We start from the raw sequence: 17,774 nt of genomic DNA on the forward strand, positions 1-17,774 counted from the left end.
CCACATCACATGAAGAACTGTAGTGCACACTCTTAGCTACGGCCACATCGCTGCCTTTTGCCTTTGTGCCCCCTCTAAGACACTCTACCAATTTGAACTTTGCAGCTCCTGGATAGGGGCTGTAAACAACGACTGAAACAAGGAATTAAAACTCCACACATCCCCAAACAGCAGTGGAGAGGCCTTTCAGCTAACAGGAAGATGCCACAACAGAAACAGATGTTAGAAGCCACTCCAACAGCAACTCTTTTGCATCATTTGCTAAGGTCTTTGTCTGTTTGTTCTCTCTACAGGACCATGCAGCAATTTCATTCCAGAGCTATCTGAAACCAGCACCCTTCCACTGCCTACACCTGCCCTAGGCTCTGTAAAACACCGAGGGCTTGCCATTTTAACACTGCCAACGCTGCCAACTTTCCACTCTTCAACACCCACAATAGCACAGGTAGGTATGTTTAGTACTGTCCTAATTCCCATAGGCATTGAGGCTCCCAGAATGTCACTTGAAGCAACCTGAAGAAGTGCTTGAAGTCAGCTGTTTTCCACCCATTTCACAGTGCCTTTGCAGGCACTATTGACACCTGACCAGTGCCTGTTCCTCCATGGGTAAGGGTTACAGGATGGAGCAGCACGATGAGCAGGTGGCAAGATCCCAAGGAGAAGCAAAACTATGCTCTGCATGCCAGGCACAGTGCTCTTCTGAGGCTGCCTTCCTGGCTTTCTACACTTCTCCGGAAAGCCTCTGAAAAGCACAAGAGCCCCAAACTACCCACAACTCATTAAATTCATTCATCCTCTCCCCCTGGGTCAGGCAACTGACAGGCTCTACTGAGGAGGAAAAATGCACGTGACAATGTACACGTGGGAAATGACACACTTAATTCCAACATGCACCAGTGTGACTCCCCAGATGTATGGATGGAGCTCCTGGGAGCTCTGCAATTTCATTCTCTTTCTAACCTTGACATCGTAATGCTTGTGTGCTCATCAGCAGACTTCATTTCAGAGAACATCAGCATGTTTCATTCTCTTTACTACTAACTTTGAGATTCCTCTAGTTTAATGGTCTTTTATTCCTTTCCAGACCAATACACCATGGGAAATGAAACCACAGACTACACCGGCTGGCCAATGACAACAGAATTTGACTATGGCGATGCGGCACCATGCATGGGAACTGAGGAAAAGCACTTTGCAGCAAAATTTTTGCCACCTCTTTATTCTTTAGTGGTGATATTTGGCCTGACAGGCAACATGCTTGTTGTCCTCATCCTGGTAAAATACAAGAGGCTGAAGAGTATGACTGACATCTACCTGCTCAACTTGGCAATTTCTGATCTGCTGTTCGTATTTTCTCTCCCTTTTTGGGCCTATTACGCAGTTCACGACTGGATTTTTGGGGAGGCGCTCTGTCGAATTCTGTCAGGTGTCTACCTCCTTGGCTTCTACAGTGGCATCTTCTTCATAATCCTGCTGACCCTGGACAGGTACCTGGCCATAGTGCACGCAGTGTTTGCTTTGAAAGCCAGGACAGTTACCTACGGCGTCCTCACCAGCGTCGTCACTTGGGCTGTTGCTGTTTTGGCCTCTGTTCCTGGGATAGTATTTCAGAAAACGCAGAAGGAAAGTTTAGGCTATACTTGCAGTGCTCATTACCCAATTGATTCCACAATTAATTGGAAGTACTCTTTTACTTTAAAGATGAACATTCTGGGACTTATTGTTCCAATGCTCATTATGATTTTCAGTTACTCACAAATTCTAAAAACATTATTGAGATCCAAGAATGAGAAAAAACAGAAGGCAGTCAGACTTATTTTTGTAATCATGATATTTTACTTCATCTTCTGGACACCATTCCATATATCTTCTTTTTTGCATACATTTCAAAATTCACTTTTCACCCCAAATTGTGAACTTAAAGCTCAACTGGAGAAAGCAATTCAAGTGACAGAAACAATCTCAATGATCCACTGTTGCATCAATCCTGTGATTTATGTATTTGTTGGAGAAAAATTTAGGGCATATCTTTATACCTTTTTCCGAAAGCAAGTTGCACCTCACCTTTGCAAAAAATGTCCAAGTCTGTATCGTGAAAAGTTGGAAAGAGTCAGTTCCACATTCACACAGTCCACTGCAGAGCATGACATCTCTACTGGACTGTAAAAATACATCAGAACATTAGCTAGCAAATTTTGCATCACTTGCTTTGCCTTAACAGTGGCACATCCTTAAGGCATCCTGGGTCTCATCAAGATTTAAATAGGACCCAGACAAATATGATCGTGCTTTTTTACAAAAATCTATCCACTGAGGTTTATTGAGAGGAGAATACAATATCGATCACAAGATCTTACTGGGACCATTTCACCCAAGAATTTTTCTGTTTTGCTAATAGAGCAGTCGTTTTTAAATATAATCCTTTAACAGCTATAACTAAGTTATAGCATTTTGTTTTTTGCTTTTTAATTTTATGTCTGCCATATCACCATTCAGTTGCTGACTTTTTCCAATGTGTGGTTTTAATCAGCAACATTGTTATTTTTGTGGGTGCAATTCTTCAAGCAACTGCATACACCAAGTTTATTGACTGTACAAGATGGTGCACTCATAAAAAGTGTGAGCTTGTTTCTGACAAGTCACATCCCTCCAAGAAAAAATAAAAAAAAGAAACAAAACGAAACCAATAAAGGCCCTTCAGCAAAGATCTGCAAGACCTGAATGAAAATTACCTTGGTATGTGCAATGCAAGTTTCTGTATGAGCAAAATATCAGGACCCTCTGAAGGATGTGAGCACAGTACTGAGAGCAGGCCTCCCTAGCTCTGGACAGGTAAATCATGTGCAGAAGAAGACTTGACACAGCAACACGTGACACTGGTGTGTCAGGTTAGGCTCCTCCATGGGAAAAACATGCTCTTTACATGCACAGCAACTCTTAATTTTGGGATACACTTCTAGGAAGACAGTGGCCGTGGAACTGCAAAATCAGCCAATTCTAGACAAGGCATACCTTCCTGCCTTCCCAGGAGGAGTGCCTCTTGCCAGCTGGTGCTTCAATGAGAACTGTATGCTGACTGAAGACTTGTAACCATTAGCCTACTGGTGTACAGTGGCCATATATTTATTCCGCCATTGAGAGTTTCCCTGTAAAAGAAAGGAACTCTAGGGACATGGGGTTAGCAAAGAAGAGGAAGAAGGAGCATAGCAGACAATTTCCTACTTCAAACTGTAAAGAAGTGCAGGTGAGCACTCCTTAGGCAAGTGAGCTGTCCTTCTGGCTTTTTCCCCATTTCCTTGGAAGGGCACAGCTCATGTGTGCAAGGACTTGCTCATGGAAATCTGGAGAGGCAGGTTCAACTAACCTCCAGCAAGGACACCAGAGGGAATTCCATGCTACTTAAGGTCAGGCATGTGATGTAGATGCCTGAATTAACAGCAAATCTCTTCAAGGTCCCTCAGTGGTCAATAGAGAGTAAGAAGTGCCTGAGCCAGAAGCAGTCATGGGATTTAGTCTCAGGGGAAGATTAACTGTCCAGCTGGGGAAGAAAAATGTCAGCCTCTTAATTTGGGTATCTTATGCCTTAATCTAGGTGGTGCAAATACTCTTCTTCCTCTTGCCTTAAAATGCCTGGGCACTGCTTCTGTTTGTTAGCTCTTACCCCATCAGCTATTGTAACCTTGTGAGGTTAACAGCCACAGACAGACTACACAAAAGACCAAAACCTATCCTCACAGTAAACTTCCTGACTTAAAAAGGATAGGTTTTCTGTCTTTTGTACTTTCTTTACTGAAACAATGTGAAAGCACCTTTATCATTTTCAAGCATAAATTAGTTCAGTGCAATAAAAATCTGACTATAATGGTGATATTTCTATTGCTGTGTTTAACTGTAAATCCTTCTCTTGTTGAATTAAATTTCTTCCTGTTTTCATGTTAATGCAGTGAAATTAATAAAATCAGTGTCTGGAAATCCCTGTAGCCCGTTATCTCTTCTGTAAACAAAAGTGCATTGGCTCTGCTCTCAGAGTGGAGATGAGAAAAAGACAAATGGGCACTTGCAGTACCACACTGCAAACCAAGCAAACACAGAACTGTCTGCCCAGTCCAGAAGCTTCTGCAGCTGGCACAGATTTTATCCATCAGCAAACTTGAGAAGAGTGATCTACAATAGCTTTAGAAAAAGTCTGGGACCACAGATTTTAAATTAGTGAGATTTGGAGAAATACAGTTGTGTGTGTTATAAATAAGGGAAAAGTGGCAATAAAAAAGGGCAATAAAAGAAGTTACTATATTAATATTGGGATAAAACCAGGATTCTCCATAGACTCTCTGCAGCAAATTTTAGATCTCTTTGCACCATATAGAGGGATCCCAGACAGGTAGTGTGCCTGTTGTCCCAAGTTTTATGTGTAAGGAAATTAGGCCCTCAAAGTTCAATATGGAAATATGCTTCTGCTGCACCCTACCACTCTCTCTGCTTCATTGTGCCCATTCCTTTTTTTAGCCTATGATCCACACCTCCTTCTCTCCCCTGCACACTCTTCTTATCTATCTACCACTGGATAAGCAAAATTCTACAACCCCTTCCCCCTCCTCTTTTTTTTTTTTTAATCTTCTATTTTGTGCTGCAGGAACACAAATAAACTAAACTTAAACATTAAGCTATTGTTATGGGCCCAAGCAAGATAATCTTTGATTCTTCATTGCAGCTTTGCACTGCGACATGCCCCTGCATGATAAGAGAGATTTACAGTTATGAAGCTTCTAAGTAAACATCACTCCTTCCAGTGAAAATTACACGAGGGATAAATACAAAGAATATAAGGACAAATTTACATGGTATCTTGTTGCAGTTAATTAGAAACAAAGAAAGTGCCAGGAGAACAACATGACACTGACCAGGTTAAACAGCACAACAGGCAGATACTGCTCATTTTGAAATTTAATTTTACTGCTGTTTTCAACTGCTGATGCCTACTGCCCTTCACCAGGAAGTGTTTAGTGTGGTCACTGGGGCCTCAGAAGCATTACTTCCTAATAAAGGAAGTAACAGAGGGGAAAAAACCAAACTGGAAAATTCTGGTGCATTTGGAATATCTATAGCAACCAGGCCAGAACAAGTGCATGCAATATGCTTTGTACCCATATTTTGGTGACACTTGCCTACTAGGAGCTGTACTTTATTCAAAAAATTGAACAGAAGGATTTAAAAAAAGGTTGCCAAAGTTTGTGTCACTGCCAATATGTTCTGTACATCTGGTGACAGTGAGAGCAATCTTGTTTTGAATGTTTGAAGTCTGGAACGACTGGTGCTGGGAAGGTGGGACCCCAGCACTGAGAGAGAGGAGGGCAGCATTTTTAAAAACACAGGCCAATATGTAAAACTGCACAAACCTCCAAGTGATGCTCAGCTCTCCAGAATTGTCTACAGGGTTGTGCCAGTAGAATACCCATAACAACAAACCTATCCTGATACCAGACTTTTTGAATGGAATGCAAACCAAATGGATGGAAGTAAAAGAGCCATCTGCACATACCTTGCAGGGACACTAATATAAGGTATGGGCAACTACAGACTATATCCAACCTTTGACTCTTGAAAGTACTTTCTGTTTTCTAGGGGCTGGCTTTGTCCTGGGTATGGATTCTTTCACCTGATGTGCAGGAAGCTGACTCACACATGCAGTTGAGATACTTTTTTTCTTTTATATCTGGGCAGAGATGGGTGCTTGGTCATAAATCCGCAAAACTAGCATACCTCCAAAATGCCAAGTGCTCATTCTTCTATGCTTTGAACAACAAAAAAATCAACATTTTCCCCATAGGTACCAACCTAAAGCTGAAGTCCTTGGCTTTGCATTCTCTGATCTCCATTTAAGGGAGTGCATACTTCCTTCACCCTGCCTGCCCTTTGAAGAAGGGGGTTTTGTGAGTAAGAGGCAACCATACTTTATAGGCAGGTATTTAACTCCATTAATGACTAAGCAAACTTCTTTGGCTTTATCAACAGTTTCATTTCCTTTGTAGCTTGATTTGTAGCGTCCTCCTATTCTTACTTCTCAGGTTATAGATTTTGGTTCCTGCATATTTGGTTTTTCCTTCATTTTTCCTAAGTTCTTTAACGTCTCCTGTACTATACTTTGGTGACTTTTTACCCCTCTCAAGCTAGCTTGTTGCCTTACTGGGATATACTTTGTCATCAAACAGACTCTGTTTGTCCTTTGTGTGACCTAGTTTTCACTGGGAAAAGAATTTTGCGTGTGATTTTCCCAGCCTGCTTGGTAAAAGGTCCAGGAGTTACTGATGCACAGGAGGAGCATATCCAAGGCACAGATGAGATAGCCCCAAAACACCAAACTCTAGAGCTAGAATTTATGTACTATTAATGTACCTGAAAAAAACCCCAAAGTGTGGGAATTAAAGGCCTGTGTAAAAATTAGATTCTGAAAGATTAAATTTTGTGAAATGCATAACTGTGGCCCAAAAGTAAAATCTATTGCATCATGAAAACCCTTTATCTACAAATTGGTGGAACATACATCCCAAACATGGATAAAAATAGTAGAAGGAAGCAACGTTCTCTTCCATGCTGCATAAGGAAACATTGTTCAGTAAGAGCAGCTTGGAGAAAGCCAAAAAAAAATAATATCATCACAATAAGAGACAGGATGTGCTGCAACGCATAATGACATATGTGACAGATTTACAATGAAGAAACAAACAGCATAAAAATGATTGGTGAAAGAACCCCTGCCTTTCTTTGATGTTATTGACAATAAACAGCAATGTGAAGAAATGTTCATCAGCTTTAGAAATACTTGTGCCTTTCAGAATTTGGTTTTGTTACCTATCTTCTTTTACACCTTTGTGTGAATTGTTTTGGGTTTTTTTCACTAGTCTCAACGATAGAAATCTTAGGGTGTGGTACATCATGCTTTTCCCCTGTTCTCCTCTAAAGAATACATCTCACAGATGTCAAGATTGGGTGTGATTGTGATGGTGGCTCAAATGATGAGTCACCAGAACTTGAGAGCCTGAAAGAGAAGGCTGATAAGAAAAAATAGCCTGAGCAGTAACGTAGTTTGAACTGGATGTTTTTATTCAGCCTTTTCAAGACAAAGACATTTGCTACTGATGAAAGAAAATGCATGCTAATACTAACTTAGTTTAGACACAGATGTCGTGAATAGAACAAGTAACAAGATTAATCTAGGTCATGTTCACTTGTCTTCATTTGACCTTCATTTGACCAGATGAAAAGGATTAATATTTGCTGTAGCAATAGACTTTTAATAAGACTGTTGTGCTCTATCACACTGTGTATACCTAAGAAAGGTATTTGTCATTCTGTGCCAGGATTCCTTCTTCTCCGCAGCCTTTCTTCTTCAGGTGGTGCAAGTTTGCAATAACTTGAATGGAAACTGTAAGTTGAAAATTCAAGTTTCTGTACCCATAATTATACTTGATGACACTTGCGTATCTCAGTGGTACATGAGGTTTTGGTATGTGTCCTAGCAGCCAGTTTGGTACTGGTATAAATCTCACATAAATTACAGCATCTCCTCTGGGGGTGCCATACCACTCAGATACTGACACTTCAGTGTGATGGGCTGACTGCTGTAAAGATGAATCATATAATCAAACATTGGGTAGGAGAGATTGACAAATGCAGCTTGGCTTAACAGTCAGTGTACATGGCTGCACACCTGCTGAGTACCTCAACTTGAGCACCACAGATGGGGAATGTAGCTCACTTCCATTCCAGGAATATCTTTATGGAGGGAAGGAGCATCACATCACTAAGCAGAACTCCTATTCATCCCTGAAGGAAAACCATGATAGGTAAACTTCAAAGCTATATCATCCCACTGAATCATTACTTTTTTATTTGAACAATTGCTTCAGTTTCTTGTTAAAATGATAAGATTCAGCTTAGGTAAAGAGTCTTAAAATCGACTGACATTCATGACAAGCAGTAGTGCCCTTATTCAAAGAAATGCTTGGCAAGGGATTGAGAAAAGGAGAGAAAAATCTAATTGCAACAATGGATGTGTTGCTTGCATTGTGTATACCTGTGTTCACACACAAAATATGGAGGCAGCAGAGAAGAGGAGGTGAGACAACATTAAGATGATCAGTCCCATATTAGGGTGTTGAAATTTTGGACTGGATAGGAGACCAATTCCTGCAGGAAAGATCTTATCCTAACAGCATTGATGAACAGCACATCACCCAATGCCCCAAAAAGAGCACAAGGGGATTGGGCTTACTTAGAGCCTCATGCAAGACCTGATCAAATCTGGCCTCCCAGCAGCTCTGCATACATGCAGCTGGGGTAGAGCTAATTGTAGATATCCTGCAGGTGCTGGCAACAAAGCCACACAACCCAGTACTTGGGCTGCCAAGTGCCACAGCAATTCACACTCTCTCTGGGGATTTTCTCATCCAGCTGTAAGATGCAGCTGCTGAGCAGACCAAGTGCATTCCCCTTATTCAGCTGTTACAACTGTGAGTGGCAGAGGCCCTCTGTTGGTGTGCAATACTCTTCATCAGTAAATAACACACCACACTGTGCTTGCTGACCAGACTGAGCTATGGGAACTAAAAACTATAATCAACAAAATCAAACACATTAATAAAGCCAATGAATCTGTGGGAACAAGGGACTATTTCTGATGACCACCCTACCACAGGTCTTAGTTTAAAGCAGTAGTGGTATTTGTTCTTGTTACTGTTAGTCAAAATGCTGTAGGTAAGTTTTGCCGGAGCATATTTTAGAATTAAAAAGCTTGATGAAAAACAGGCAAGTCCAGCAACAGGTTTGAGACTGTTTCCCCTGCTCCTGTAGTGTGAAATTATGAAAGGGTTTAGTGTCTCCAGTGGGTTAAGTAACATGTAACATACAGAAATCAATGTAGTCTACAAGAAGAGATACTTAAAATATCTATTAATTTTAGTACTTAGATTGTTTAGAAATTATATATTGAAAAAGTAATTTGCCACAATACCTTGCTTCAGAATTATAAGCCTTCTTAATGAAAGCAGAATTTTTTATTCAGGAAAGTTAGGCAGTAATTGGGAACTTGTCTTAAGTGTAGTGGAAGCAGTATTAGAAGCAGCTATTTCCACTGACTGTGTAGGGGATCTAATATAGTCAGTCCATCGAGCATGGTGGGGTGAACACACGCTTAGAATGTCCTTCAGGGGCCTTTAATTTTGATCCTGAGCCTTTAAAGAGCTCTTTGGAACAGCTGATTAGGAAAGGAAGAGAAAAATTCATTTGTACTATGGGAAAAAGATTAGTCCCTCATGCAAAGAAGGGTTGACAAGGAAAAGAGAGTGAGCTTTTCACTCTTTACTGTCTCCCCACAAGACGTGAGGGATAACTCAGAAGTTGTGATTCCCTTGGCTTCCGTTAAGGAATGGCAGCATCCAAAGAAAGACATCATTGTGCTTTTGTTTTAAAATCTTTTAAGGATACCAAGGGGTGAGTGCAGAAAAGGCATCGCTTTAGTGCCTTCACTGATGGGATGAGATCCTCCAGAACCCTACCAAGAGGTGTCAAGGTGAGGCAGGGGATGGTATTTCACCAGGTATCTTCTCAGGGGCTCTCTCTAAGGAGTTCTCTGGCATTTGGTCAGGCACCCTTTCTTGCCTTCTGTATTTTTCCTACCTCCTTTGTCATTTCTTTGATGTCCAGGAAGGATCTAGAAATCTGCTCACAGTGCAGCTTCAGTTTAAAAGTCAGAGAAATTAGCTGTGAGGAAGGAAATTGATAAGAGATCAGATTTTATCAGGCTTTTCTAAAGCTTAATTCCAAAACATTAGTAACAGTGATGTTTTAAAAGATCAGACTTTAGTTCTTAGATCAGACTTTAGCTTTTAGCTAACTGCACAGACTAAGTTATGGTCTTATGAGAGGGATTAAAATAAAAAACATAGTCCAGAAGACGAGGTGAAAGAAAAATAGGATTGATCAACTATCCTGAAATATAAGGACTGCAACTCAGAGCAAGATAAAAGAAAGTACAGGTAATTCTGAATAGAACCATAAACTTTATTCAAAAGCTTCACATTTTTTTAAAGGACAGAAAAACATAAAAGAAATGTAATGACTTAAAAATGTATCGGGATGAGCCACATGTAAACTGTTGATTCAAACAATTAGCAAAAGAAAAAGATAAAATAATTATACAAACCCTTTTTCTAAAACTATAGTGCTGGGTTGTGAAACTTCAACTCCTAGGAGGATCCGCTAGAATTTCAACATATCTGCACTTCTCAAGAGTTAGAAAAGTAACATCTGATGATCCATTTTTAGAAAAAAGAGAACCAGAGAACTGCTCCTTCATTTTTTTTTTTAAATGAGAATAGATTTTTTTTGCTTGAAGTTTTCAAACTGATACATCCTTCTTCACACAGGAAGACGCGTTTTTGACCTTCTTTTTGTGATGGACAAGTCATTTTAGCATTACTCATGTTGTGGTAATACAAGACATCACCTGCACCATAAGATACATGGTAAGTCATCTTTGCCTCTTTTATTTTTTTTTTACATTTAGTAGCTACATAAGGTAGTATGATGTCTAAAGTGAAACATACTAGCGGAATCCTGGCAGTGTACTCATCTTTAAAAATTACCCTGGCAAAATACAAAATATATGTTAAATGGAATACAGTAGTCTTAAAGGACAAAATCACTGAAAGACTTGAGCAGAGCATCCAGGTAGGGAAAGAAATAAATCTACAGTGATTGATTTGAGTAAGAAACATAAAGGAGTATGCCTCATTGATTTTGTCTCTGAAAATGATGCGCAATGATGGAAATATGGATTTTAAAACTAAAACTTTAAAACAGTTGTTTGAATGTTGAGTTATTTAAGAGTACTTATGCTTCTCATAGGATGCCTTCATAAAAACTAGTGTTTCAGACACTGACTGATTGGATCATGTTTACATGCTGGACTTTACACTTAGCACTTTACCTCCATTTGCCACAGCCTTAAAATTATTACCATTTTATGGGACTATGCAAATGAACTGAAACTCACTTTAACAAAATCTTTGCCTCCTAAAACACAGAAAGCTGTGACCTGAAACTCAGCATGAAACAGGGACATGAGTTTACTCATCTTTTCTATGGTGAGCCTTTCTTTTAAAAAATTAATGACTGCTAATCTTCTCAAACAGAGAAACAGAATTTGTATAGCGGATTGCAGGTTTCTGGAAATATTGCACTTATCTAAACTGTACTCAAAATTATATAGAACTTTTTAAAAAATATCATCTCTTCAGAGATCTTTGTTGACTGCCTTTTGGGGTTTTTTTAATTATCAGGAAGCATAAGCCCAGTTAGGTGAACAACCTACTCTAGTTAGTGAACTGATTAACCCAGTGAAATGTTCCAACCAGCAGCCAACAGTGTCTCCTAAACCATCAAGATTATAGGCTAAAGCACAAACCTGCTTATAGTTATTTTTTCTGGATTTCAAATTAGTATTTTTAGTCTCCATTGTCAGCATGTGCTGGATACTATACTCAATTCAGAGTAGTAAATACTTTTGCAGAGAGAGTTGTGAAGCAAAGGCTGGGCTAGAGGAATGGGGCTTGGCTAGCAGAAGCAAGGGCTCAAAGGGGAAGCCATAACTTAAGCATGCAAAAAGGGTTGTAAGGAAAAAGACAAGATGCAGGGAAGATGTGGTAGTCATTCCAGGAAGGCAAAGAAAAACGAGAGAAGGCATTGAGATAGCAATTAACAGGAAGAAAGGTCTGTCACAAAAAGAATTATCACAGTAATATCAAGGCAGCATTTTGCTGTGAATCCCATCAATCACCTACTCATAAAATCCCATTCTGCATTTATGACTGAGTTGTTTTTTATACCCATATTTATGCATGACCATCCCACAGGTGCAAAATGAGCAAAACAGGGAGTTCTGGGTCTGGCACTCATCCCATAATCCCAGTATACAGCATGGCTGATTTGCACATTGTAAATGAGGATACTCAGCTATGTGCAGAGACTTACTGTCAGGGCATGCAACATGGATCTAGCAAGTCCAGCTGAAGGAAATCTTAAATATTTACTTGGGTAATGCCCAAATTTCATCTAACTGCTGCATTGTAATAACTACATAGTTAGTATGACTATGGAAAAAACTGTTTCACAGAGATTGACAGAGTTTCCTAAAAGACAGTCTTTGAAGAGGTTGACAGCACTTATTTGTCATCAAGAAATTATATCTGGGCAAAGCTGAGACCCAGACAATTACAATTTGGTAATATTCTCTTACTCCTCATTCTCCAAAAGAAAACTTTACACCTCACTCAGCATACCAAAGTAATGTCTGAACATGGACGTTGTTGTTCTTATAATTCTTGGGAGCAGAGCTGGTAGCCAGACTCAAAAACTCGGGGAAAGAGCATAAAAACCCTTTGCAAAAGCAGCATTTATTTTTGCACAAGGTTCAGATTTTGCTCCAGCAAAACTTCCTCTTTTGGAGCAGATGCACATCTGCACTGTGCAGCATAGGAATCTCCATCAGGAGCGGGCAGCAGAACTCATTTTTAAGGTCACAGACCCAGCAAATAGACCATTCCCCAAGACTTCAGCTTAAGTTTAGCTAAGTCAACCACTTTGAAACAGATTAAGGACACTGGCATTTTAAGCAATTTGTTTTTACAGCAGTAAATAGTCTATTCTCCTGAGAAGTTTTATCTACAGACACAAAGTGATGCTTTGACCATTTAAGAAGCTCTAAGTCAGAATGGACCACTATGAGCTTGTACCAAAAAAAAAGAGCAGGGGCTGTTTCTCAGTCACTCCAGCCATGGGCTACTTCAGTGACATTTAGACTTGCAGACTCAAGTGCAGACAGAATGAAATGGTGTGGTTGTGAGACTGGTCTCTGCAAAAGATGCCTGCAACCACATTGGGCAGAGCACACCACTGAAAAAAGTGCAATCAGGATAGGAGAGAACACTGGTGCATGACATGAGTGTTCAGGGATCACACAGCAAGCTGGGCCAGACCCACTGCCCAAACTCTTCTGCATCAGGAGCACTCTGTTGCCTTTTCCTAAGAACAGGCATGACATTTCCAGGAACAGGCTGATTTCAAAACTAACACCGTGCCATTGGCAGCCACCTGTCTGTCCTGAAGTGCCTGATAAAAGCAGTTGTGATGGCACAGGAAGACAGAGCAGCCCTTTAAGCAGACAGCAAGTAGCTCACTTTGAGTGGCTACCAAAGGCATTGATTGCATTTCCTCACTAAGTGAGGCCAGGGAGCACTTTTGGTCCCTCTGACACTTCACAAAATCCTCTGCCCAGCTTCTCATGGAACACACAGGAGTTCTTCTGCGTTCTCGGGGAGCCTGTGAGAAGACAGTTGTCCTGAGCTTTTCAGAGATCAAGTTAAACAAATCTATGCTTCTGCATCTGGTTCACAGTCCTACCAGGGACTTGGGAAAAGGGGAGGCTTTGGCAGCTGGGGGGGCTGACATCACAGTCACAGCCTTTCTCTTCTCCCAGTGTGTAGCAGAATTTGCCTGATGGCTTTTACAGCTCTGCTGCACACTCACCTCCCAGGCCCAGACTCCTAGCAAGGGAAGGCCAGTCCCCCACAGAGTGCCTAAATCAAGAATAGCCATGACTCAGATTCCTCTGTTTCTGGTTTAGCCAGGCAGCTGATGATCTCTGTGGAGACGGAAAAATGCACATGACAATGTACACATGTGAAATAACACACTGCACACCTCCAACATGAAGCATGTGCACAGCTGTATGGATGATTTTCCTGGGAGCTCTGCAATTTCATTCTCTTGACATCGTAATGCTTGTGTGCTCATCAGCAGACCTCATTTTAGAGAACATCAGCACATTTCATTCTCTTTACTACTAACTTCGAGATTCCTCTAGTTTAACATCTTTTTTGTTCTCCTTTCCAGACCAATACACCATGGGAAATGAAACCACAGACTACACCGACTGGCCAATGACAACAGAATTTGACTACAGTGATTCCACGCCTTGCCCTGCAACTGAGGAAAAGCACTTTGCAGCAAAATTTTTGCCACCTCTTTATTCTTTAGTGGTGATATTTGGCCTGACAGGCAACATGCTTGTTGTCCTCATCCTGGTAAAATACAAGAGGCTGAAGAGTATGACTGACATCTACCTGCTCAACTTGGCAATTTCTGATCTGCTGTTCGTATTTTCTCTCCCTTTTTGGGCCTATTACGCAGTTCACGACTGGATTTTTGGGGAGGCGCTCTGTCGAATTCTGTCAGGTGTCTACCTCCTTGGCTTCTACAGTGGCATCTTCTTCATAATCCTGCTGACCCTGGACAGGTACCTGGCTATAGTGCACGCGGTGTTTGCTTTGAAAGCCAGGACAGTTACCTACGGCGTCCTCACCAGCGTCATCACTTGGGCTGTTGCTGTTCTTATTTCTGTGCCTGGGGTAGTATTTCACAAAACTCAGAAGGAAACTTCAGGCTATACTTGCAGTGCTCATTATCCATCAGAGCAGAGAAATACATGGAAGCAATTCCTCACCTTAAAAATGAATATCCTGGGACTTCTTATTCCAATGTTAATCATGATCTGCAGCTACACACAAATTATAAAGACGTTACTGCAATGTAGGAATGAGAAGAAACATAAAGCAGTCAGGCTTATTTTCATTATCATGATTATCTACTTTTTTTTCTGGGCACCATATAACATTTGCATTCTCTTGCGTGATTTTCAAGGTGCATTTTCCATCTCTACTTGTGAAGGAAATGGTCAACTGCACAAAGCAATCCAAGTGACAGAAACAATCTCGATGATCCATTGTTGTATCAACCCTGTAATCTATGCCTTTGCTGGAGAAAAATTTAGGAAGTATCTTCGCAGCTTTTTCCGAAAGCAGATTGCAGTCCACTTGTCTAAATACTGTCCTGTTTTCTATGCTGACACAGCTGAACGAGCGAGCTCCACCTACACACAATCTACTGGAGAACAAGAAGTTTCTGCTGCATTATAAGTTGTGTCTAGTGAAAAAATGGAATTGACTCTTGTGAGATCAACTCTATGATGAAAGCCTGTTGAATCTCTCCTGGATATTGTCCCTAAGGCAGCTGGGGAAAAAAAAAATCATCACAGAATACACATTTACCAAAGTTTGCATTTGCTCACAGACTTGGGTATTTGTAAATATATGAAAAAGATGCAGCAAATTACCTGACTGGGGGCCTGAGCGAGGAGGCTAACAGATTTTCTGAAGTGAACTGGAGGTTATAAAGTTACACTGGTTCTTTGGAAACTTCTCTTGACTTTGTTCATCACACAAGATACCTCACTCATTTAAACTCAGTCTCAGTCATATTTTTTACTAGTCTGGTTGTCTATCTCTGTAAATAACGCTAAATTAGTAAGGTCCATTATACAGGATGGAATGGAAATTTTATACACTTAGGTTGGACTCAGATATTTCATGGTATATTTTCCTTTGTGTATGGTTGAATCCTAACCACCTAGATGTTTCTCATAATAGTTCTAACTGCTAGGGGCTAATACCTGAGTGACTTTTGAGTTTGGTACTTCTGAAGGATCTCTTTTACTCATCTGTTCTTTTATATGCTACTCATGCTAAAAAGATAATATAACTGAGCTATCATTAAAAAACTAATGTCCTATAGCTGATCAGAAAATGAGTGTGGTGACAGTACTTTGAAAATAAAGTATTTCATATGGAGCTTTATCCAGGCTGGATCAAATGTGGAGAGTGAGTCAAGAGTGTTTTAGTTTTTTAGTGCAGTGATTTTGCTTGCCTTTTTTGTAGCCTACATAAGAGAAAAACTTAAAAAAAAATGAATGCTGGCATAATGGCTATCACCACAACAGTGGTGAAACAGATGTGAAAATGATTTCTGAACTGGATTGACACAGATGTTTTTAGAGATAAGTGTATGCTATAAACATTTACGTTAACAAAACATCTGAATAAGTAAAAATATTCCCTGTTCTACAAAGTCAAGGGCACAGACCATTTCTCTTTTGTTTCGGAAGCTGGTGTTACTTGCGGAGCTGTGCCAATGGGGTTTTTTCCTACTTAGGAGTTTTACAGAGAGCAAAATTTCCATAATTAGTAAGACTGGTGGTTAAATATGACTGATTCTCCATAAAGCTCGGAACCTGTAAAGCATGGGAACACATAGAAAACATGAAATAAATATTGGGCTACTCAGGTGCTTAAGAACATAACATAATCATAGTATTAATTGATTTGGGCCAATTTCTCCTTTTAGCAGTTCTTATATTACCCCTAGGACATATGGTATTGGACAACTTTGGAGACAGGAAATAAAAAGTGAATATTTTGTTTGCTGTTCCTATCCAGAAGGGCAATTTCTGTTTCCCAGCTTCTCAAGACAGCCTTTTAAATAATATTTTCAAAGAAGCAAATGTTCCAAGAAGTCTCAAAGAAATTTTACAGTGAAAAGTGCTTGTGAAAACAGGAAGTGAAACAGGGAAATCTTTACTTATCAAACCACTTTTTTTGTGCTGTTTATTTTGTCATATTAAGCACCACTTTGGAACTACATCCACATGGGAAGTGTAAGAGAAGTATACCACACCTTCTCATCTCATTTACAAGATTTTCAGCTGCATACTCTCCTTTAAGGCCCTGCGCATTAATTGCTTTCTGGACTTTGTACATGCTTTTAAAATGGGTAAATATATCAGCATAATGACAAATACACGCCTTCTAATCAGGCTGTTGTTTTTTGTTTTGTTTTTTTTTACTTATAGAATACATTTATGAAAACAATTTTATATTTTATTCTGCTCTTGACAAGAACTTTCTTTTGGTCTTAAAAACACCTTGCCTTTAGGAAACTCCTTTCTCTGGAGGGCTTTGATGCCAGACACAGTCATTCCTCCTTCTCAGCCCTTCAGGAGCAAAGCACAACAACCAACTGTGCGTGGGCACATTGACAAGCCTTCTGAGAGGCACGTCAAAACTGCCCTGATCCTTCTACAGCATGGGCCTCTAATCATGGATCTTTCTAAGCAGCAAGCTGAAAAAGCTTGTTGAAGCTTGAAAAGCTTGAAAAAACTGAAAAAGCTTCCGGAGGAAAGAGGTGGAACTGAGGTTGGCGGCCCAGCGGTTCGGCAGCTTATCAAGGGTTTCCATCACTTCACTGGAAAGGGATCACACTTCAGCACATGAAAACGAGTCATATTTCAGCGACTGCAATGAACTGTGATCCACATTCAAGGAGACAATTGAAAACACAGTACTTGGTTGCACTGCTGGTACATTCAGTTAAGGACTCTGCCAATAACTGTAATAATAATTGTATTATACCATCCATTAAAGTTGGTTAACTTTTTTGTTAGACTTCTGATCCTTTCTCAACCCCATCCCCTTATTTTTTAGAACAGTCCAGAAGAATGAAAAAGGAAAATAAATCCCCCTTCATAACCCTGAAAGAACAGGCAGGACAAAATTGGGGTTTTACAAGTGGACTAAGAACCAGCATAATCAAATAACCATGAAGATAACTCCGGTGCTCTTAACTGCTTGTCACTTATAATCAAATAATAAATACTCTATTTGGGTTGTCATTACATTTGATTTTGTTTACATTTACCAATGGGAAAAGCAGTATCTCAGACAACTCATACTGATCCTAGATGATTTATATTAGTGCTTTTAAAAATAAATAAGTGCATAAAAGAATTCCCGTGTATTTAGTGACCTAAATAATTAGGTAATCTA

General features: G+C 40.1%; 2 protein-coding genes across 2 annotated transcripts; both read left to right on the forward strand.

Moving 5' to 3' along the window:
* Positions 1 to 1,095: 1,095 nt before the first annotated feature.
* Positions 1,096 to 3,894, forward strand: LOC311162682 (C-C chemokine receptor type 5-like; the record flags this gene model as incomplete). Its single annotated transcript, XM_084221124.1, has 1 exon — positions 1,096 to 3,894. One exon carries the CDS (start codon positions 1,096 to 1,098, stop codon positions 2,164 to 2,166), a length of 1,071 nt encoding a protein of 356 aa, XP_084077250.1. The 3' UTR covers positions 2,167 to 3,894.
* A 7,213-nt stretch (positions 3,895 to 11,107) lies between these two features.
* Positions 11,108 to 15,032, forward strand: LOC311152560 (C-C chemokine receptor type 5-like; the record flags this gene model as incomplete). Its single annotated transcript, XM_084203769.1, has 2 exons — positions 11,108 to 11,144; positions 13,951 to 15,032. 2 exons carry the CDS (start codon positions 11,108 to 11,110, stop codon positions 15,030 to 15,032), a joined length of 1,119 nt encoding a protein of 372 aa, XP_084059895.1.
* Between the last annotated feature and the right edge of the window lie 2,742 nt (positions 15,033 to 17,774).

Source organism: Fringilla coelebs, assembly GCF_963513975.1.
Source record: "Fringilla coelebs genome assembly, chromosome: 1".
In the NCBI taxonomy this organism is placed as follows: Eukaryota; Metazoa; Chordata; class Aves; order Passeriformes; family Fringillidae; genus Fringilla; species Fringilla coelebs.